Source organism: Clinocottus analis, unplaced genomic scaffold (assembly GCF_023055335.1).
Source record: "Clinocottus analis isolate CAN_PGR_092001 unplaced genomic scaffold, fCliAna1.0.p SCAF_3, whole genome shotgun sequence".
NCBI lineage: Eukaryota > Metazoa > Chordata > Actinopteri > Perciformes > Cottidae > Clinocottus > Clinocottus analis.
Genome location: NW_027176042.1, coordinates 20357159 through 20380912, shown reverse-complemented (window position 1 = coordinate 20380912; position 23754 = coordinate 20357159). Strand labels below are relative to the sequence as shown.

At 44.2% G+C, this 23754-nt stretch overlaps 1 protein-coding gene across 1 annotated transcript in view; it reads right to left on the bottom strand.

The window, feature by feature from the left end:
* Window positions 1-23754, bottom strand: part of nav1b (neuron navigator 1b) — a 62409-nt gene that overhangs the window by 35004 nt on the left and 3651 nt on the right. Inside the window, exons 2-6 of the mRNA XM_068593551.1 lie at window positions 15441-16252; window positions 15170-15258; window positions 8598-9335; window positions 3199-3301; window positions 854-1207 (exon numbers count right to left, since the gene is read on the bottom strand). Coding sequence (XP_068449652.1) covers window positions 854-1207; window positions 3199-3301; window positions 8598-9335; window positions 15170-15258; window positions 15441-16225 — 2069 coding nt within the window. The 5' untranslated portion in view covers window positions 16226-16252. The remainder of the gene's footprint in view (window positions 1-853; window positions 1208-3198; window positions 3302-8597; window positions 9336-15169; window positions 15259-15440; window positions 16253-23754) is intronic.

Sequence of the window (23754 nt, the reverse complement as noted above, 5' to 3'; positions counted from 1 at the left end):
TGGAGAATAACAGGAGGAAGAACAAGAACAAGAAGAAGAGCTTGAATAGGACAAAGAGGACGGTGAAGAAGCTGAAGACAAAGAGGAAGGCGACGAAAGCAAATGATGAAGAAGAAGAACAAGACCCAGAAGAAAAAGGCGAAGAAGTAACAGAAGAAGAAGAGGGTGAAGAAGACAAAGAGGAAGGTGACGAAATATCAAGGGCAGGAAGGCGGGCAAAAGACAATAACTAGAAATAGCAGAGTGTGAAGAAGACAGTGGAAGAAGAAGAAGAAACTGTGTAGGACGCAGCATTCCTGTTCAGAAAAAAATGACGCATTGTCTAATTGAAGCAATTTGTTGCTTCTCAACCTGTTGACAACATCTTCAAAGACTGAAGAGTTTCTGCCCGTCAGAGATGAGGGGGCATTTATAAGACACCTGATGAGTTCAAGTCCTCCGCTCAGTGAAAGACTTCTGAAGGCCTTCTCTCGCTGTCGGCAAACAACCGCCTCTGACAATGTCACGGGCACTGTGAAGCAAAAAATAATCAGAAGCGATACCGGCAGAGACGGCTGATGAAAGCTCTTTGATAGCGCAAAACATCAGATAACAAGACGAAGCAGAAAGCCACGACGCACGAGCCCCATGCAGCCTCATTAAAATACGGAAATGCAGCAGGACACCAATCAGCATATCGCTTCCTGCGAGTAAAAAAACAAACAAAATATGACAACAACTCCTAGCTGACCTTTTTAAAGTCACAAGGTGGAAGCCTGAAGGAGGAACCAGCGTGCAGCCATCCGCTGTCACTGATTGGTCCACGTTGTCGCGTTAACAAGAGGTTTCAACCCCGGTCTTCCGACGCTCTTACCCATTGGCCAGGTTGTCGTCGTCATCATCCGGCAGGCTCTTTCCCAGAAGGTCGCTGTCACTCAGGTAACCGGACTTGAGGTCGGCGTCCTCCAACCCTTCGATGAGCTCGATGCGAGACGTGCTGTTGAGGCGGCTGGAGCAGCGAGCCGGCATCGTCTGGGCCGCGTACTGGGAGCCGGCCTTACCCGCCTTGTACCCGCCGCCCGTGGACGACGGGGCGTCGCCCGCCTGCAGACGAGGGCTGGACTGGCCGTGGCGCCACGAGAGAGGCGACGAGCGGTTGGACAGGCTGGATATGCTGCGAGCGTTGGTCTCGTCGCTGTCGTAGCCCACATTACTGCTGTCCATGCAGCTAGAGCGACACACGGAGGAGGGAGGTGAAAGGTCAGTGTGTGTGTGTCAGATTCGTACACATTTAGCCGACATTGTTGTCCGGAAACGACACAAATGCGACCGGAGCACCCAGTGAAACTGTTCGTCTCGCTCTGTCCTTTCAAAGAACCCCACGGTGTCATTGAAACGTGGCGTCTTTGAACCCAGAAACAAAGAGATGGACGCTCCGATATCTCCGTATTAACGCGGTGAAGAGTACCTCGCTCTGTCGCTTTGAGCAAGACATTCATTCACACACACACACCAAGGACTTTGAATGACCGGGCTGTCGCATTTAGAGCCACCTCTTCCCATTATTCTGAGCAGAGTGTATCACTCCTGTAAGTGGGTCAGGGTTAGAAATGTCCTCCAGATTGGCCGTGAGCGTCTTCTGTGTCTGCCGATTGCATAACCGCCATGTACCAACTCACCCAAATAAATATTGCAATGGCTACCGACCGTGGGAGTATTTTTATCCATTGTTGATGGATAATTCATCGAAATACAGGCTAACTGGTGCCACTCCAGTACTGAACCTGAAACAGGGAAAATTTCTCACGATTGAAGATAGTTACACGACATAACTTAACGGCTGAGGATTACAAGATGTCTCCTCAAGCATCCAATGAAAAGGTCTGACCAATATCAAGGGGACAATTAAAAGATGTCACAGAGAAGATAATGGATGGAGTTGATGTTGACTATTTATTGAGATCTAATGTATTTCATGTGTCACTTGGGCTGAAATGGATTGAAGTCCATTTGATTGCAACCAAAGAAAGCTGTTCAATCAAATAGATGGCTTTATATTATAACGCATGATCACAACAACATTTTTGGACAATGTCATAAAAATATGGTAATGATTATTTTCTTCTTACATTTTTGTTATGGATCCCTTAAATGAAGTCATAATCGGTTATAGTGACCAAAATGTTTACTTTTCAGAGTTTAAGGATGGCGACCTTAAACATATCAATGCCATTTCTGTTTTGTAATATTGTTTTATTATTTCATTTCTGACCTCTAGGTGGGAAAAAAACCATCAACACAGACACACAATTACCACCATTTTACCAGCGTATGAAGCTTATGACGTTGATGTATAAACAACAGCGTAATTGCACATTCAGCAGACAGAATAAATGTATTAAATAATCATGTTTCTCTCTAAGTTTATAATTTCACTGAACTTGCAGCGTTAGTTTTGGTTTGCAAAAGTCTCGAGCTTTCTTCCTCAGTTTATCAGTAACTGATGTTGGCCAGGTAACTTATCATCGGTTAATCAGCACCTTTTTTTTTGCAGGAAGCAGATGCCTACAGGAGTTAATGAACAGTGTAGACTCAACATACAATAGCAAGTTAAAACAGGTCAACAAGCTTCATAGAGCTGCAGAAGTGAGGTAGAATTTCATATAACATCTGCACACTGCCTGGTTCTTTCAAATTGGACAGAAAATCGATTCTGTGATCAAATAAAAAAATACTCATTAATGGCGGTTTAAGGAGATAAAAGCTGAATGTTGTTGCTTGTATCCATGGTCCTCAGGATATTACAACACATTATTTTATGCTCAAATGAAAAGACCTGTCCTCCACCAGTGCTTCAAGCTGTGGTTGTTGCACCACTTCTTCAATGTCTGGGCCTTTTGCCTTTTTGAGCCAAACAGAGCGATTCCTAGAATGAAGTCATGGCCATGAAACAGAGATGGACTATTGAAGGAGGATGGAAGCCAGATGTGCGCCAGGTGGAAACCCTCCAAACTGTTTACACGTTATTGTGTTATGTATTGATCCAACAGGCTTTCTGTTGCTTGTTCACATGTGGGTTTTTCTTCCCAGATTAAACAAAAGACAGATTCTCGCTCCGGGTTTTTATGATTTCATGAACAAAACAGACACTGTGTGGGAGACGGCATGATGAGGCAACATAAAGTTTTAAAAAAAGATGAAGAAGTAGAGAGCGCTTACCTATGAGTGAGCTGAGAGCCCCGCAGACTCGACATGGTATCCTCTAAATTCTGGCGGAGGTCAAGGACGTTCTGCACGGTCCGCTTCCTCTGGGACTCGGGGTCTGAGGGTCAGTCATGCAGAACAAAAAGGTTATAAAACATTTAGAGTGTCAAGATGAAGCTCAGACAACAGCTGCTGATTCACTACGGTTCGTGCGCGCACGCAAATATTTCCGCCTCTGCATGCATGCGTGTTCTGCACTATTTGTGTCTGGACTGATGTGACAGGTGTTGTCTTTGTTAGCACACAGCCAGCAGCGAATGTTTACATCATTAAGCAGACAAATTTCACTCTACGGGCTCCCCCTCCACCACCTCACCCCCCTCTTGTGCACCGTCGTGGTGCATCCCGGAAAATGAAATACTGAAAGGTTGCATCTAACTTCGATTGCCCACCAGGGCGGATGTATTCTGATGTTTCTCTTGTTCCCTTTCTCTCCAGAGCTTCTGTTTTATTGAGCATTAACTCAGAGCCATTCAGCTGAAGTTGTCGGGCTAACAATGAGCTGAACTGCAGCCAGGCGGCTTTCGCTACAGGTCAGCTTATTTGGACAGCGTTGCGTGCAATGTAAAGTGCGCAGTCAGTGGGTCATGACTGTGTCAAATCAATAGTACAGCACAATTATGTTGTTGTGTTAGCCGTAGCCAACGAGAGAAAGCACCCTGTCTTAAAAACAAAAGGAGAGGGCGCTTTCCACAGCAGTGCGGGGAGGCTAAGAAGCCCTCGGGAAGAAAGAAATTACCATTCGGTGCATTGGCTGGAATAACTAGAGGAGAGGGGAAGATGTCAGGGGAGCAGGCGATAAATAATGTGCTGCTCTCATACGAGGATGTTGATCTCATTCACAGGGGTTTGTCGAGGGCAAGGGCATCAATATCACATGCAAACATTTACACACAGTTCATACACACAACGCACATTTGCACACGTCCTTCTTGCAATCTAGCACCAAATCTACACTGAAGCAAAAGGCATTGTTTACAATAGAGCCATTGATACATTAGCTGGTTTCAATAGCATCCAAAAACATCAAAGTTATGGCCTCAATGAAAAAAACAATCGTCATCTGGAAATATGTGTACCCAGATGGTATATCTCAATGTACGACTACATGAAAATGTACAATATTGACAAGAACAGTATTTTATGATGTATGAGCCACACTAAATGTTAAATATTAAGTTGTTTGAACTTGTCTGGGCTCAGATTTTAGTAGCTTCTTTGAGCCCGGATTATATAATGTAACTTTATTCATGTGGTAGCAGACTTTTCTCAGGGCTTGATCTGAAACCGATAACAAATAGCAGAAATTGACATGACACAGAGTCATGTAAATGGTGGACACTGTGGATATAGTTTAGTTTTTTGTAAAAAGGGACTGATTTCGTACAAAGCCTCTTCCACAATAATTATTATCAATGTTCCAGTTGTCAGAAATGTGCTTCATGTTCCATTAAAAGCAATAAAAATATAAGCAAGTAAAAACATTGTGGTTTGAATAACAGTGTAATAACAGTGCCGTAACAAAAATGCTGCATGTGACTAAACATAATCATCAAAAGTGTAATGCTTTAGTTGCTAAAATTATAATTTCAATAACATACGCTGATACAGTCTCTATGCATTTTTGCAACATACCAGATAGGTTAATAATTTCCTCATGATGTTGTTTAAAATCATATTTGTCAATGCAAGTTTGTATGTGAATGTCATTTCTAGGAGGCAGGGTTGCCCCAGGGAGTCTCTCTCTTCCAACGTATACTTAGACAGGAACAAGTTTCCTGTGGTATACAAGGCAAACTCAATAAAGTCCAACACTTATTTCCACTGTAGTCCCTAAAAGTCCTTGAACCTCGGAATAAATCATTTAGTTACAGCACATAAACATCCAGCAGCCACATTCTAATTCTGGCTCACTGCTCACTTATTTATGATGAATTCCTGGCGAAAGTATTCAAACCTGCGTCCTGGACACTGAGCATACATCCGTATCACATCTGTACGTCAGTTTGGCTTCTCAACAAAAAGAAATTCTTAGTGGACCAACAACACTAAAGATTTTGTGGACTCATAAGTTGATTTATTCAACAGATCTGTAAGGCTGAGTTTCTCCTCAAAGCATGAAATAAAAGCACCACTTTAAATCTTGTGATTACCAGAAATGTGCTCATAAGTTGAAACAAAAAGCTTTAAAAACGCAACCAACTGACTAACAAGATCTTGACTAAACAAATAAACCGATTGGTCGACTAATCGAGGAAGAGGGGGGAGCCCTTGTTGTGTTCATTATTCTCTGTATTGCTGTGCAGTGACTGACAGTACTCTAGCAGCCTGCATTGCAGTGATGCCTCCAATACAGAGCAGGACAACTCTGACAGAATACTAAAGCAGATGTGAACCAGGAAAGACCGACGCATGACGTTCACAGGAAGTGATCTACGACTTCAACACGGGCCGATTAAAGTATGGCAAAATGAATTATACAGTAGCGTTGGAAGGCCTTTAGTTATTAAAAACAAACCCTGCTAAATCAACAATAAAAAGGTCCGATATGATGCATCAATTCAATCCAAATGTCCATCAACAAACAAGCTGGTTAATGAGAGGAGCAAAAGCCTTTCTCAATTTCTACAGTTCATTTTAAAAGCCTGTGTGATCGGATCAGAGTTCACATGAAATCCGACAAATCTAGAGCTTTTCTAGAGAGTTTCTAACAACGGCTAACCTCCGATGTAGCGGGTGAATACAGATGGGAAAATAACTTGTGCACTCCAATAAAAAGATAACACACTCACAGTGATGTCATAGATTACTTGACCATGAGACTGTTTTTATGTTTAAGCGCGTATGTTAATCTTACTGTACCTTTAAGAGGCAACATTTAGTGACCCTTACATGCCTGTATAGCTGGAAATAAAGCAATCCATGACCGTCATATTCTACTATGGTATCGCTGTGGGCCATTGCTACGTTTGAGATCTTGCAGGACAGATCACATTCAATTACAATGGAATGAAGTTTGCTCGTGCCCGGCTGTCTTTTCTACTCTCATCTTTCCATTTATCGTTGTAACGACCTGGAATCTATGTCAAAGTGCATTCATCCTTTTCAAGAAATTTGTCCGTTTCCATTTGTTACCCAGCAGACAATTGCTCTGCGTGAGGAGGAAGAAGACTTCAGTCAAACAGAAGTTGCAAGTATTTAATGAGATCATCGCAACCACAAACTAAAAGCTCCGTTTGATCTGAAGGCGAGTGTTTTATTATGCTGTGTTAACTCGTCTTGTGATGAAGACGACGTTCCACTACTGTACGAGAGCCGTGGTGCACAAACTTACATGGCGAGTTCAACAGATGAGCCTGTTAACTACTTCATGTCATGTCGGGAAACAAGGAGACCCTCTGTGGTCATAAATAAAAGCATCCTTTCAGCCATCATATAATGAGACATGCTGCGGAAACAGAGCACCATGTTAAGCTGCGGCCTCCAATGTATAGCCGGCTATGAATAAATAGATCTATTTATAGTAACAGAGCTGCCCACATGCCATCAGGACAAGGGAAAAGGTTTCAGTCCACTATGAATGCAACACAATAATATATCATTAAATATAATTGTCTTCATCTTGCTGATCAATTTAAGTCAATAAGTAGGATTGTGACCGTTTACCGCCTTTGAATCAACATGTTTTGTTTCCATAATGGCGTCTTTTTTCCCTTTTCATGAACACAAAAGCACTCGACTGGGATTATCATCTTAAATGATGATAATGAACTCCCCTTTTTGAGGACGAATTACTTTGAATTGGTCTTGAAAGATCATGGAGGTCAAAGTGTTCCGATGAGGAGAAACGATGCATCAGCTCGAGTTAATCTTCAGCAATCTTTATGTAATTAGGTTAAATAAAGCAGACGTGGGTGTTGTGCCGGATTCTACGGAGCATTTAGAAACGTTGGTTGTGGTTTTGACACTCAAACACCACTGATGCTGCTCTTCTGGACATTGTTTACAGCCGGTAGTTGACTTGAAGTGTGACTGATATGACTGATAGATTTCCATATGGGCTAATGAGGCATGAACAACAGATTAAAATCACCGTAGATGTGTTCATTAAGATGCAACTGAGAACATGCTCTGCTGATGAAACTGGAGCAATGGAATGACAAATAATTGAATAGTACATGAGATGCTTGTTGGTGAATAACATGTTTGAACCAGATTTGTCAGTGATATGATTTTAGGAATATGAAAAAATGCAGAGCTCTAATGCTCTAATCTTCCTGTTCGTGGAATTGAACACCTGCTATCAAAAATGTCATCAGACACCAAAAATATTGACATAAGAAAATCCAGTTGTATGCATTAAAGAGATGAATCTTCAGTTTTTCTCCACAATAGTTACTGCAACAGATTTGAGGTCTGAACTAGGAAGTCTAAGAAGTCCAATAACCTTGGAGGGGAAACTGAGAGGAAAACTGAATTCTCATAGGATCATAATTAGATACAGACAACACCTGCAGCTCAACAAGGAGGCGTGCTTTAACACACAAAGAAAAAATGATGGAAGCCATTCCAATCGCCGTCACGTGATCAATACAGGTATTATTCATCAAGCTCTGCCGACTGATGAACCAGACCTACACCTCCGGAGAGAAAGCCATTTTCTCTGCCGTAAACCATCTGTCAGCGCTCGACAGATGAATGGCGCTGGGAGGAGGCTAAATATGTGTCTGTGTGCCTAAAATGAATTCAATATGGCATGCCTTCTTTCCCCATCGCTAGTTTTATGGCAAGCGTACGTGGGGGGAGCGGGTGAACCCTGGAGTGCATCGGCACATGTTGCAGCAAACAAGAGCTTTAGAAAAGGAGATCAGTTCGCTGGTAATAATCCCCCAAACCCCTCAAGCTTTTTTTTTTCTTCATGCAATCAGCCGGCAACGCTATGATAGCAAGCGAGCATGTTTTACATTCTCAATGGCCACAGACACCTGAGCGACATGCTGGAGGAAAAAGAACAATAGAGCATCACTATAGCATTTGGCATTTTGACATACAGCTGACTGGTTGATAGGAAACCAAACTGATGCAGCATTCAATGAAAAAATATAGGAGGAGCATGCTTTGCAAGGACAACAAGGATGTCTTCTTTTTTTTTCTTTCTCTCAGTCACTGAGCTGCCTTAAATCCGTTCTAGGGTAGTGTGGGTCTGCAGGAGGCGAGTGGTGGCTGTGTGGAAAGGGGGCGTGCTGCCGAGAAATCCTACAAGCAGGGCGTTTGTGTTGTAGCACATGGCCGTCACACATACTGCCGGGGCCCTTGGAGTGGTACGGGTATCAAGACCGCTCTGCTGTACTCACCCAACATCTGACTGAAGAGCAGCTGCTCCAGGTCGCCCAGCACCGTCACCACCAGTTCCGGGTCCACCTTCAGGAAGGCCTTGTCTCCCCCTTCTTCCCCTTGGCCTTTGGAACCGGACTCCCCTCCGGCTCCGGCGCCCTGCTTCTTAGCGTTGGCCTTCGCCTTGCAGGAGAGGATCTCGTCGTCCGACTTCCCGTCCTCGGGCGCCTTGCTCAGGGGCTTCACCTCGGCGTAAGGAGCGCGAGGTATGCGGCTCTGCTTGCCCAGAGCCGACGGAGCGGCCAGGGGGCTGAAGGGCTTGGGCTTGCCCTGGAACAGCGAGTGTTCCGATTTGGATAGGTTTCGAGAGAGCGGGGCACCCCCTCCGGCACTGCTGCCGACTCCTGCCGTCTTTGGCTTGCCCATCTTGGTCTGCCCTGCCCCGGGCTTGGCCATGTCATCGCACCACTTGGGCTCATAAAGGTGCAACTTCTTCTCAGCATCAGTGAGGACAGCCAGGTTTGTCATAGACCTCTGCTTGCGGAGATTAGAAAGCACCGGGAGCCTGCCCTCGGAGCTACCCGCCCGGTAAACCTTCAGTTCACCCCTCGCTGTGCTCTGGGGGACTCCAGACTTTGCCCTCTTCGCTGGCATACCAACTCCTTTGCCATCTGCTTGGCCGTATGCCTTTGTGCTATCTGTCCTTTCCATCTTCAAATCCCCTTCTTTGCCTTTCACACTATTTCCAAGCATGCCTCCTGCATGAGACCATGGAGAAAAGCATCAGCGAGGGAGGAAACCGGCATCCGTATCAAAGCATTTTCCTTGTGCAAAAACATACAGGAAAAAAAAAATGCTTCCTCTAAGGGCAATCCTGCAGCCTTCTTTTTCTTCCCTCCGTCTCCTTCTCTCCCTCTTTTTTCCTCCTTACAGGCTGCTGCAGTTGCAGCTGTTGCAGTGCTGCCCAGGCACTCCCTTTCTCTCCTTCCCTCCCGTCTTCCTTTCCTCCGATTTTTTTTCTCCACACTCCTCCTTCCTTCAGCACACCCTCCTGCCGCTGAGCCGCGCAGCAGCGGAATGACAGCGGCAGCAGACGCATCAACGCTCCCTCCTCCCCCTGCTCTCCGCTGCCTCTCCCTTGCCTCCCACTTCCCTCCCTCCCACCCATCCTCCCGCCTCCTTCCCCCGTTTTTTTCTCTCCTTCGTTTAAAAGATGCTTTGCTGGGTCTCAGCAGAATATGTGAAATGCAGGAGAGCGATGAGAACACGATCATCTGTGGAGTCAAAAACCAGGCGCCATTCTCCTCCAGCGCACCGTGTTTTCCCACCATCTCCATCTGATTCCTTTGTTCCTCCCCTCCCCCTCCGTCACCTACAGTGCTCCCTTCTTCAATACACTCAACATGATGCATGATATGTGATGTTAGTGGATGTGTGTTAATGTCAATGGACGCACATTTGGATTTTGTAATTCCAGGCCATAGCATGATATATCATCACTGTCAAAAATCCCACATGAAACAACTGGAGCATCCAGATTATCTCTTGATCCTGTCTGAGCTTCCTTACGGTATCAATTCCAGATTAACAGTTGGATAAATCATATGCTAGGAATCAGCAGTGTGACGCTATAAATGGGCGACTGCACTCTTCACAATGATGACATGAATGGAAAAGGCTTGTGTGCATTTAACATTAAAATTTAATGAACTGAAAAAAAGATTGGGTTGTTTTTGTCCACAGCTTTGACGTGATCTTTTAAAAAGAGAAAACTTGGATTAAAATCCAAAAAGTGTATCAGCCAAATGAATGACTTCACTTCAGCAGACAGAGAGCAATGTGTCAGTATAAGCAAAAAACACACCCAAAACCACACTTTGGAAATATCTTCAAGACAGTTTAGGACAGGCGCGCACACACGCACACACGCACACACACACACACACAAACACACGCACACACACACACAAGATTTGTTTAATTGAAAATCCAGTCAGATAATTCTTAGTCATGTTTTTTTTTCTCCTTGCTAACATGCGAGTGTAATCAGAATTTAAAGATATTCCCCTCGGTCGTCTCTCAGGAGGCTCTGCTGTGCTCGCGAGCGGCGCTGCTCCATGGAAACCGCCCTCTCTCGTCGCCCGCATGTCATCTGCAGCAGACCTCGAACACAACCGCCCAAGAAACATGAACCTTCCCCATAAACGACCGTGATACAACCCTCATGTTGTTGTGCGCTCATCAAATAAAACGTCTTCTTTGAACAATCTTTAATCTAAGCCTGGCGAATATATTTCTTTTCTTCTTTTCCTACTATAAGTGACTGAGTTACCACAACACAGCACGGCTGATTGCAAGCATGCAGGATGGTGCTGATCCACTGGATATATTTGACTCATTAGCGACAATGCCCAGAGGGTCCGGCTCAGATTCTCACAATGGAATTGCACTTTTTTTTTAAAATTTGGGTTTCAGGGCACCTGGGGTGACTTATGGACCAGTGAGGTGGTTTGATCCGGCAATTAGTTTCTGGAAACAATGGCACGTCTTGTTCCTCTTCATCACGAGCTACCCTGCTGACTCCAGAACAGCTGACTGACCGTTCTCCCTTAATGCATTGAATAGCTGAAGTTATTTTGAATCATATAACTATAATTGCATAAATATGTAATAGATTATAAACTAAAATGGCCAGCATGGTAAATAAACGGTAGCAATTAACTATAACTATCAGCCTGTTAAGAGGCTACAAGTAGGCCACATTACAAAAAAAAATTATAATGTCGTGGGCTACTTTGAAAGTAGGCCGACGGTTTAAAATTAATTCAACAGAGAGGTTCATTACACAAAATAGTATTCACATTTACACCATGTCTGAATAGACACAATTCTATGATTTGGTCTTTTGAATTCACTGTAATTAAAAAAAAAGCCAATTCTTTGGGGATCCCCCAATCACACAGTTTGAAAAGAATGTTTCATAGCCAACGTCGGGGTCAACCACACCTCCTCATCAGGGTAAATGTTTTCGGTTCCTTCCTTTAAGTTTCATCAAATCACTCCTAAGATTTGACTCTTTGCAAGAAACGTTGAGGTTAAGTTAGGAGCTAAGTTTGTGAATACGACCCTTGGATTTTAGTTGGCAACAACTCAAGAATGGATGAATCCTATCAACTTTGTTTTGTGTTAAAATGTCTTCACAACTAATGGATGAATTGCCGTAACGTTTGGTCCCCATATTCATTGTCCCCAGAGCACGAATGCCAATGACTTTGGTTCTGCCCCGACGTTTCCTCTCGCACAACCTTAAGGCTGACATTTGCTGGTTTTGAGTAAAACGTCGCGGCAACTTGTGTAGATAAAAATGTTGAAACTCTGAAATCGCCACCACGTCTCCGGTGAGGGGAAGGGTGGAGCTGCATCTTTCATTTGGTCTCTTTCACATCTGGGTCTAACTCTCCAACTGGCCAGCTGAGTAATTATGTACCGACTTTGTGTGTGTGTGTGTGTTTATTGTGTGTGCATGGTATGACAGCACAGTTACACAGCTGTCTATTATATATTTCCCCGGCCAGCACGTGTGATCATTTCAGGGCTGCTCAGCTGCTATAAAAGCACCGGATTCAAGAACTTCCACATGTGCTTAAAAAGGGGAAAACCGCAGAGAACATCAATTTAGGCCCAAGGACGGTGTAAAAGACACGTGTGAAGATTGTGTTTGTGGATGATGTCGTCGTCATGTGGTAATTATTGCAAGCCAAAAGCCCCTCGATAGAGATCTAATAGAATCATTGTGTCACAGGAATGCGAGCCGCCTGAGGGACAAAGATTGACCTGAACATGTTATGAGAGTTTCTTCGTGTGCTGAGAAAGTAATCCATTCATGATGAACTCAAGCTGCTGGGAATGATAGGAGAGGTAAAACCATCTTGTTTGAACATCTGAGTGATTCATTTGCTATTTTGTATGAATCCCGGGGAAGTGAATCTTCCTTACTGTGAAACTTTAGTCATTTTAAAGTAAGATTTTTAACCAGAGCTCGAGTCTCTGCAGATGTTTCCCACTGAATGGAACCGTCATAAAAACAACACTATTTGTCATCTTCCAGCTAACTTTTTTAGTTGAAGCTTGGATGACAGCTTACAAAGACACATCTCTCTGTTCTATGGTCAAAAACTGAATGTGAGGCCGTCCCTGAGGACAAGAGGAACTCCCAGACAGGAGGTGAAAGCTGATCCTGCCATCAAACCACTCACTCAACCTCTCAGTCCTGCATCTGTCCCCCCTCAGCTGAGGACCCGGAGTCTCTTGTCTTGTCTCTCCCTGAGGAGGCTGACTGCAGGCTCTCACCCCTCTGGGTCATTATGGCAATTAGGAACACAGTTAGAGGGGTTTAAAATAGCCCCAGTGCAATTAAATGACGTAATTCTCTTTTTAAAGTCTGCATTTTGGGCGATCAAGCGACAAATATATCAGACATTAAACTTGGCAATGGGAGGTATTTTGAATCCGCTCCGTTCACAGAACATTTCTCCTCAGCTACGAGCCAGGAAGCCAACGTTCGCAAGACTCGACGTGTGTGACATAGCGTACAGTTGACAAACGGAAAATATAACACAGCAGATTTCACAATAAGAAAAGCCATAGCTAGCATTGTCACAAAATCAATATCAACATTTTCACCAAGAAAAAGTGTTTGTCGGTCGCAGCCTGAGGCAGCGAATGGGATGTGAGACGATCACTTATGTGAGACTAATTATGAGTAGTTCACATGGGCAGTGTCATGTACTCCTTGTAGCGTGTGTTGCCACCCTGTGGTGTTCAAAGGAAGAGGCATTAAAGGTCCAACGTCAGTGATATAAATGATAGATTCTGATGTTTGTTTTTTTTCATTTTACGTAGCCAGGGCATTCATTGAGAACATCTGATATGCAGTTTTACTGGAACTATTTAGAAGAAGTCTTTCAATATGAATTCATGGACCCCCTGCAGCCAATCAGAATGGAGTATTCACCCAGAACATGGTTGTGCACACTTTAATTTGTTTTTAACGGCGTCATCATCAGATCATGTGTCATATTCATCCAATAGGCCTCAGTTGTACTTTGTGTTTCGGGCGAATCACCGAATCCTACTAATTCTAAACTGAGATGATTAACGCAGTAAATAGCCTTAAAGAGCTGCTCGCGTGGCTTTGGAGTGTTATTTTAACTCTTTTGTTTGATTCGCTGAACAGATGTGCATTAGAATTTGACAGGAGTATTACACTTACTGGGTTTGGGCTTCGTTTGAACATGATGAGGCCTCTGGAAAAATATCCACAAATCTCAAACATGTTTAAGTATTAATTCTGTCTTGTTGTCACAGCTGTTACCCCCGAGTCAATAGTGTCTGCTTGCTTACTTCAATCAATATCACTTATTTAGAGTAGTCTTTAGTTATGTAATCGCTCTCTAATTGGAAGTAATTGATTGAAGAGTTGTGGTTGAATCTGCTGATGGTGAATTCCCTTCACTGAGTAAGGTATTGCTAGTTCCTTATAATAATGAAATATTAACCAAGCAAACACAGTGTGTGTGTGTGTGTGTGTGTGTGCGTGTGCGTGTGTGTGTGTGTGTGTGTGTGTGTACGCACGTCATGTTTGTACGTCAGTCTCTAGGCAACATTGTACAGAATAAAACACCTAACTTTTTATGTTTAACACAGCACTGACAGAAATGACGTAAAAATAATCAGGATGGCTCGCCAAAGACACACAAAAAAAAGACACACTGAGGAAACAGTGCTGCACTAAGAGTGCTGTGTGATTTGAGAGGAGGAGATCTCTGCCAAGAATCTGTGTTTTCCCACATAAAGAAAGAAATGAAGCACTTCCTGATGCACATAACAGGTGGTACATACAATATGAAGAGTTGGCAGCAGCTCTGGTGAGAACAACTGCCGTGCTGAACTGCGTCCAGTGTCAACATTCAGCCTTAAAGCTCGGGTGTTACGGGATAACACATTATACAATTGGAAAAACCGGGTTGTTCATCACAAAGGGGTTGAACGCTGTGAACTGAGCGAAAAGGTTTGCTTCAGTGGAGGACCAGCACTTTATAAGAACAGAGGCTGAATTCAATTGTGATGCAATAAAGTGATTACACTTTATGGACAGTCTGCTCTTATCAAGACCCTGGACAATATCGGATAGCATCCGGTTTTATTATTGAGCGTCAGAGCTTCTTTTCAATGGTTTACTGAAGTGGTTCCCAACATTTTTTGGTGCAACCTCTTGTCTCATGCATCACATGTCTGAGCTGAGGTCACATCTTTTATGTATTTTTTCATGTACTGTTGCTATTGTATCCTTCTTATTAGGATAGTTAACAGGAAATAAATGACAAGAAACAAGGGGAAACATGGGTAATCTAGTGCAACCAACTGGGGTCGTAGGAACGTGCCTTTTTCTTAAATATTCAATCAATCATCTTGCAACCCTTTAGAACTAGTCTGGATGCCCAGGTTATGAACGACTGGTTTAGAGCATCAGGTGCGTCTACATTTCCCAGTAGGGACACACATCAGTGGGAGTAGATTCAAAGAGACTCACCGAACTCGTCACAGCAGACCTCCATGGAGTCAGAGGAGCAGTCACTGAGATCATCGAGGGCGGGATCCGTGTCCTCGTGGACCTGAAACCTACAGGAAGAGAAAGGAATATGCAAAACACAAATTCAATATTGATGAAATGCGACTAAAAGTGGAAAAAAGTGGAAGCGGATGCATCATATATATCATATCTGAAGTGCCCTAAAAATCTACTGCAGTCTGTGCAACGCTGCTTATTTTTCCATCTCAAATAAGGGAAACACTGCCCTCACCTGAACCTGAAGGGAGCAACAGCGGCCATGTTGACTTTGCCTGGCTCGCTCTTCCTGCGTGGCATGTTGAACGTGGGATGAGAAGACTTTGATTTGCCGCTGGACACGCCCCTTTCTGAAGCTCCCTGGTGCTGGTAGGAGATATTCCTCACCTCTTTCTGGATGTTAGTCATACCAGAAGAAGACACACCCGGCGGATCGTTCCCATTTGCACCTTTAGTATAAAACAGACGTCCTCTTCCGTGCCCCTGCTGGACATCAGCAGAGAGCCGGGACAAGGCGTCACCCTCGGCTGCGTTGTCCACACTCTTCAGACGGTATTTTCCGAAGGTCCAGTTTTTGTTGGTGGTTCGTCTCAAGTGGATTTCTCGCAAGGCCGCCTGGTTCAGCGTGCTGGCCCGGAGGTCCAGCGTGTCTTTAGAGCGCCGGACTTCCCTCTTCGGTATCTGGGGGCTGCTGTACGCCGAGCAGGTCCCATCGCTTCGCTGTGTAGCTGCGGGGCTTCTGTGAGAATACGTGCCGGCTTTCTGCTGCAGCAGGTGGTTCTTAAAAGCGGCGCCTCTCAGCAGCTCCGCGGCACCCGAGGACACCGAGGATGAAGAGTAGGAAGGCTGTCGTCTGGCCGCGTGGTGATACTGCCCCGTGGGATTGGGGGTGCCGCCGTATTGTTGTTTGGGATCCACCTTGGTGAGAGGCATCATGCTTCGAGGGAGAGGCAGACTCGAGCCGACACCCGCGTCGCTCTGACTCTGAGATATGACTTTGATGTTCACTCCGCCGCTCATGGTTGGTGACAGTCACTGGACGGAGGCCTGGAGAGGAAACAAGCAAAGTCTATAGAACGAAATATATGCCGCGAATATGACATGTCACTATGATAGAAGGCAGCTTCAGAGAAATCGCACTATTGCAGTTTCACAAATACAATACATTGTAAAAACAGAAGACCGAATACAAATAAGAGTCATAGTGTTCCACGTGCAGCGTCCTGGTTTTGCACATAGAAACAGGTTTTACTCAAAGACTATCATCAGCTAGTTGCCTCTTCAAGTAACATCTTCTATACGAGTCGACTCAAGAGCTTCTGACAAGTCCACAACGATACGTTTACCGTATACTTTCATGAAAGAATGGTGGTTGAATGAAGATTGTGGTGTGCAGGTTCCTAAATTGTTGGCGGGAGGTTGTGGACGTCCGTCCTTCACAATGAAGTGCATGATGGATAACAAGCCATCATTTCATCTTCAAACTGAAGAATATACTGTAAAGCAGCTGTGCATTCCAGGACGTCTGCCTCACGGAGAGGTGGTTTCTAACCACAGAGGTACTGACTGAGCGAGTGGAAAAGAACATCAAAGTGACCGAAACGTCACCACTTCAGATTCATCATCTGGCAGAAACACTGAGATCAAGAACGTGAATAAAACTCTCCCTTCAATGTGGTTTACGTGCACCCTTAAGTGAGGAAGGGAAACGGCTGATTTAAGGCTTAAGAAAGAAGAAAAAAAAAAAGATGTAAAAAAAAGGTGAAGTGAGGATCAAAAGAAACCATTCCTTGAATTATTGTGTATTTAAAATGAGATTACAAAAAATAATCAAACGGTGCAACACAAAATCAATCAAGGCATCGTGAATCTCAAAAAAGACGCCATATGTTCCAACAGCTTTTCCTAATGTATTCCTGTTCCTCTCGCCACGACCTCCAGTGGGGAGCGTGCTGGGAAAGCCAGTGGCGAGCTGACACCACTTGGCACATGCAGCAGGAGAAGGGCTCCTTTCAGGCATTGCCAACACCGGCTGTCCCCACAAAGACACCACCTCGCCCACAAAGACATAAAGGTGGGGGCTCCATCGGTCCCCCGGCTCCATTGTCTCCTCCGCTCATCTAATGCTGATAACAGATGAAAAAAAAATCCCAAAAGGTAGGAGTAACTATGTCTGACGCTTCACTGGGACTCAAACAGCACTCCTCCCCTGAATGCATCGTCAGCGTTTTGCAACATCTCAACAAAACCGAATGCTTTTGCTACTTGAAGTACATGTTTGCACAGTATATTGTTGTTCTACGTCGCTACAAACCCTCTCAGACATCTACTGGAAACGTGACACATTGGTCTTGTGTCTGAATAAACACATGTGCACACACATACATAATTAAATCACATACATATAACAGTGTAGAAACAGAATTTTGTCAAATAAAAACAGCATTTAATCATGTCGTGATGCCGTTTCACCGGCAGTTATTACACGATGATATGAAATTACGGACAAAACTAGAGACGATGGGATGTGATGGGATCACAATGGATGCACCAGCTGCGAGACCAAACCAGGCCAGGGTTAATGAAGGGCGGCCAATGGCGCTTCCCCACTTGCGAGCCCCCAACTTCCTAACTCCCTCCTCCCTGCGCCCTTGCTCGGACCACACCCATCTTTTGAGGGACTCCGGAGGAGGAGCAGATCAGGTGGGCAAGCTGGTATGAATGTTGGCGTGTAGTGTTCAGCGCTTTGAGTTGTTAAATGACTAGACGGGCACTATAAAGATGCCATTTACCATCTTCAAACTCTGACCCTCCCCTCCCCCCAACACACACACACAGACACACTAACATACATACATAGAGACATGTGAATCTTAACTGTTTCGTCTTACCCGAGGAAATAAATGTCCGGCATCAGTCAGCCCTGAACACGGCGGCAACAGTACGGCGCGGTGCAGACTAACGGCCTCTCCGCACAGACGAGCGACACTTAACAGTATGATGCAGTTTACGGTAATACAATTTAGACCCGCGTGCTGCTTTAAAGTGAGCGGGGGCAAATCGATGCTGGACGAGGACGAGCCAGTGAGAGGGCTTAAGGGAAGCTCCATGTCTTTACATGTCTCCTACACTCTTCTCTGCTGTCTCCTATCCTCTTCTCTGCTGTCTCACACCCACACACTCTCTCTCTCTCACACACACACACACACACACGCACACACACATTTCAGCTATTGTGAAACAAATGTATTAGTGACTCATATTTCAGACTTTCTCTGGTGACATTGTGCTTTGTTTTCCCTCCAGGGTTTCTGTTCGAACGCGACTTTCAGCTTCTTATTTTAACATGGCAGCCTTTCAACGAGCCACCATCAAAGCATCCAGCCAGGAGACGGCTCGGAGAGCTAAAACTGCTCCAGTCCTCCAAACCTATAATCAGCCCGAGGGCCAGACTAAAGATACTCGCACTGACCAAAAACATGTCAGCGAGGGATCACTTTACGCCTCCTGAAGCCTCCAAGAGTCTGACAATACACGACACGTAAGACAGCAGAAGAGTCTATTTCCTAAATGCTAGGGACCCATTATTGGAAGATAAAGGGCTTAAAAACGTGGCTGGTGAAATCTGAGAGCCGTCATCGCTCAGTGGATCGTTACGGGCTTCTGCTAGTATTGTTTTTGTGCCAAATGTCTGTCACCTTATGAAATTGTTTCTTTTTACTTCGCTTAGCTGATTTTGGCCCTGCTGTTTCGGTCTCCGCAGGCTCCAGTTTCTCTCCACTCTAGCTGAGCACCGGCAGATAATAGAGTTGAACGAGTACATCCTCATCTCCGTAATTCAATTTTGTTTCAGGACCGTCGCACTATCTAGTTTTACAAGAGGCCTGATCTCATTCTTATATATAGCAGCATCAAGTCCCAGATTCCTGATTGTCCCGGCTTCCTATGTGCCAGCAGTTTCAGAGAGGAAATCTGTTTGGGGGCAAACATGAACTGAGGTCAGCTTACACACAAAGTGCACACAAGGACACATCCTCACACATGTGAGGATGAACATGCAAGTGGACAGAAGTAAAGCGTGGCTTTTCTTTCATTTTGGCTGGAGGCACGCGGTTATCTGACACCAGTCCAGACTTTGTGTTCCTATTGTTTGCGACGGCTCAAAGCTGCACTTTGTCTTATTGTTTTCCCTCCACCACCACACAGTTGTCTATTTGGGATGCTTTGACAACAAAATGGAAACTTAAAGCCACAGTTTTTCATATATCTTTCATATATACCTTCCATATGTAGTTTCATATTGTCTCTTCTATCTGTTTAAATAAAATGCAGTAAACAAATTATGTCCATCAATCTAGGGAATTGCAATAAGGATTTGAAGACAAATTGGTAAAGTGGAGCCGGAATAGTGTTGGATTCATCTTGTTTGCTCGTTAAAGACATTTTACATTAATTAAGACATTTTTAGCATGTTCACATTGTCACATGTTAGTGTGCTGAAGCTCAAAGCCTCACTGCTTGAACTGTGCATCCTCACAGAGCCGCTGACTTGGCTGCAGACTCTTAGTCTTGTTATTGGTTTTGTTTGACTACATTACAGCCAAAATAAAGTAAACACTGTCCCACAATCTGTTCTTTTTCTTTATGTAACACCATCTCAGACATTGAAGTTCACACGGCAGCATGTATGGGTGCGTTTCCCGCAATAGAATAATTTTCTTTCCTAATCGCATTGCACAACATCGATATTCCCTCTCCTCTTCCATGGCCCGCTGTAATACCGTTACAGCTCTCTGCAGCAGCGTTCCTCTGCATCGGGCTTCAACCGGCTTTTTGTTCTGTCTCGTCATCGCCCACAAATGTCACTTCATTCATTTTGTTTGTTTTCACGTAATCAAGATTACGATAAAACCATTAAAGACGGACATATTGTCTTTTCCATTGAAGCCCACTGTACTTTTTGTGGCACGCGAGATTAGAGCGGGCATTGAGGCGGGCGAGTTAATCTGTCGGTCCATTACAGGGATTTATCCCGTATAAGTCACTTTACGTGATTAACCGCGGTCAGTAATGCCGTGACATCATCGACACCCTGAATAATGCTTCAGGCTTTAGGCAGCTGTGTTTGAAAACACTAAAGCTCAGAGATAATCCAAGCGGAAATGATTTTAAAGGTTAAAGTCCGTTATGGGATGAGGTTATTGAACACTGCGGATGTTCTGATACATTAAAGTACCTCTGGACGCGTCATTTAGTGACGAAACAGCAGAACATGTATTGCTGATGTGAAACATCTGTCGCAGTAGAAAGAAAAGGAGCTAATAACAGCATCTAAGATGCCTCAAGACATGACAGTAGGCAAAATAAAAGGACCCTCGAACTCAGCCATCATTTGTGTTTTTTTGTCAAAATGTCTTAAAAATGTCTTCCTAAGAAAACACCCTTCAGTTGACTATTTCATAAGACTCTGAAGTTTTTTGTTCTCTAACAGTTTAGTCAACTTCCTGTTGCCAGTAGGCGGCGCTACGACCATGAGTCAACATTGGCACCTAAAATAAAAGACCTCCATTAACATCATAAAAAATGAATACTCTTTTCCATGAAACAAAACGTTCACATCCAGAGGAGAGAAAGTAAGGCACCATTACACATAGCATAAATGAATTATTAACTTTGTGATTTTATTGATTGGTTTGCCAGTAATGCGCTTGTGTCCGTTAAGCCGGGGCACGGACCAATCGGCATCCTGTGAGGAGGCAACGAGCAGCTCGGGGGCGGGGCTTAGCTGTGAGCGAGACGACACAGGGCACAGAGGGGCGACTGTTTGTTCCAAACAACAAAAATAGTGTTGTCACATCGGAGTTGGAAAACATGTCTCCATTCAAAGAAGCGCAGGGAGCGACACTGAAGGCTTTCTCGGTGGAAAAGATGTTCTCTCGACTTACTTTGGTGAAAGTTTGACTGACAGATGGTACCTACAACGAGATTTTGGAAAGTCCCCGCCCTTTTCCAAACAGACTTCTCTGTGTAACAACCACCTGGCGTCGGGTTATTGATGGGGTGCATCACGCTTTAAATCCAGGAACACAGCAATGAATCTTCTTCTGTTTCCCCTTTGCGTTTTTTAAATTTTTTTTTAATCTTCTGGACTTGGGCCCCTGCTGGTTTTCCTTCCAACAAGCTTTTTACGAGTCATTTCACACCTGATCGGCGCAGATACGATAAAGTGCAATGAACCACCTGTGGTGTGGGGACCAGGTTTTGACACAAACAACACACTCAGTGAACTCCAGGCTTCAGGCACAAAGAATAAGCTTCCTCTGTTTAAAGTGTCATATACATTAAATGGACAAACAAGCAACATGGCTTTTTGCATCCAGTACGGCTGCTTTGTTGACTCTTGTTGGTTTTGCTTCAAGCTAATGCACGGACTGATTCAATCATGCAGTGACCCAATTCTTCATTTTAAAAAGGAAAAACACAAGCCCAGAGGAGCCGGATTCCAATTTAAACTAAGAAGAGGCCTTTTTCGAACGAGCAGCGTCTGCAGCCTTGCAGCTGAGCCGGGTCAACGAGGCCTTCCGCGTTGGATATTCCAGGTTACACCGCCGCTGCTCTGACATAAATTATTTCTTTAAACCCGAGACAAAAGTAGACACATTGCCCCCAGAAGGATCAGAAAATGGGATGGTAAGCAGCACAGGATGTTGTATCGTGAGATCCCTCATGCGCCGTGAAACAACCTGCCTCTGCAGTTATGCCGCCGTTATGCAACCGACACGGTTCTCTGAAGTGAACTGAACGGGGAAGGCGGGGAAGGCACACTGCAGCGCCGGGATGAGTCAAAGTGTGGGCAGTTGTCTTTGGCGGGGCCATGGGCTCTGCGAACTGGGTCATTAGAACAGGTAAAAGAGAAGTGCGTTGGAAATGCACTTTGGAAGGGCTCCAAACTCTGCAGCAACAGCCCCTAAAATAGGACACAGGATTCGCTTCATGCATAAGAAAATAAAACACAATTTTTCACTTTCATCCTCGAGGCCTCGAAGAAAAGACTGCAGTGAGGAAAAATGTGCCGCTTTCCGTTTCTGTGTATAGATCCCATTGAGAACATGTGAATGGCGACCTAGGGGGTGAAATTAAAGAGCAAAACACAATCTGTGAGTGAGGAGTTCCTTTATAAAAGATTCTCAAGGGAATTATAATCAGTTTATCGCAAATTAGCAGTTTTTTTCAGGAAAGCGTTACAATAAATTCTTTGATATTTGAGCTTCCAAATCATCAGACCACATTGGAAAGATAACCTTTTTTTTTTTTTTTAAATAACGGGATAAATGGCACATTTAGACTGGGAGATACAAAGAAAAGAAAATGAGGATATCATAAATATCAAGTATTTGGTTTATAAAATGTTTTGTGATATTGGCCGGATTCTCAAAAACACTGTATGGATTTTGAAGTTTCCACATAAAGATCAGTAAAATATTGAATTGGCAAAGAGCATCCTCTCTCAAAGTATTAACGTTAAGCTTTAATGTTACATTGACTGTGATGGATGCAAAGGCAAAAATTGCAAATATTTTGCATCCCATACTAAATACTGAGTATCTCCTCAACCACATGGTCTATTTGAATCATTTAAAATATGTTCATATATGTATTACTGGTATGTTGTTATTGGTATACTGGGGTAGAACAAGTTCTTGAGGAATGTCATTATTTTGCAAATTCTTTTGACATTTTTGTAAATCTGAATTTTTTTGTATGTGTCCACGCAGTATTTGAAAGTAGTAAAATTGACGGTTGGCACGTTTCCATCCAAAAACAAAGCCACAGAAGGTACTTCATAACCCAAACGACCTCCGCGCCCATCTGTACAAACAAACATTTCCGACAACGGCAGAAATTCAGAATGACAGGAGTCCTTCCTTCAGCTGTCACAGTCAAAGTCACAGTTGTTATGACACATTGAGCATCTGCTCTTCTCGGTCCTGGAAGCCGTCGGCTCGTCTCCAGAGCCGGCGGAGGAAACAAGGCGTGCATTTTCATTTCCCAGCAAGCACTTTGAGAACAAAAGACAGAGAAAAGCGGTAACGCACGCCGGCTGCTGTGTAGCACAACAACTGGCAGAGCAGATGTAAATGCATGTTTCCATTCGTACCGTTAACACACCTTTAGCCAGAAGGGGAGGAAGTAATTAGCGAACAGCGTTTAAATAGTTGGAGTGAGATCCTGCGTGCAAATGGCTCTCAGTGGCACCACTGAGCTCAGTCTGGAACACTGCAGAACCAAATGTGGCCAACATCCATCCGCCTGCATCATCGACATCAGACTTCCTTTCAGGAAGCGCAGGATTCCTCGTTGAGTTATTTAAAGTGAAAAGCACAGAAAACATGTCTGACAGGAAACTGGATCCGGGACGATCCAACATGGTGTGTTTTACTTCTGAAACCTGGGGACTTGTCCCAATCTAAACTTTAAAACCGACCTCTTCACGGCTCACTATAATTATTTTTTTTGGAAACGACTTTGATCTGCCACTGTGGATGAAA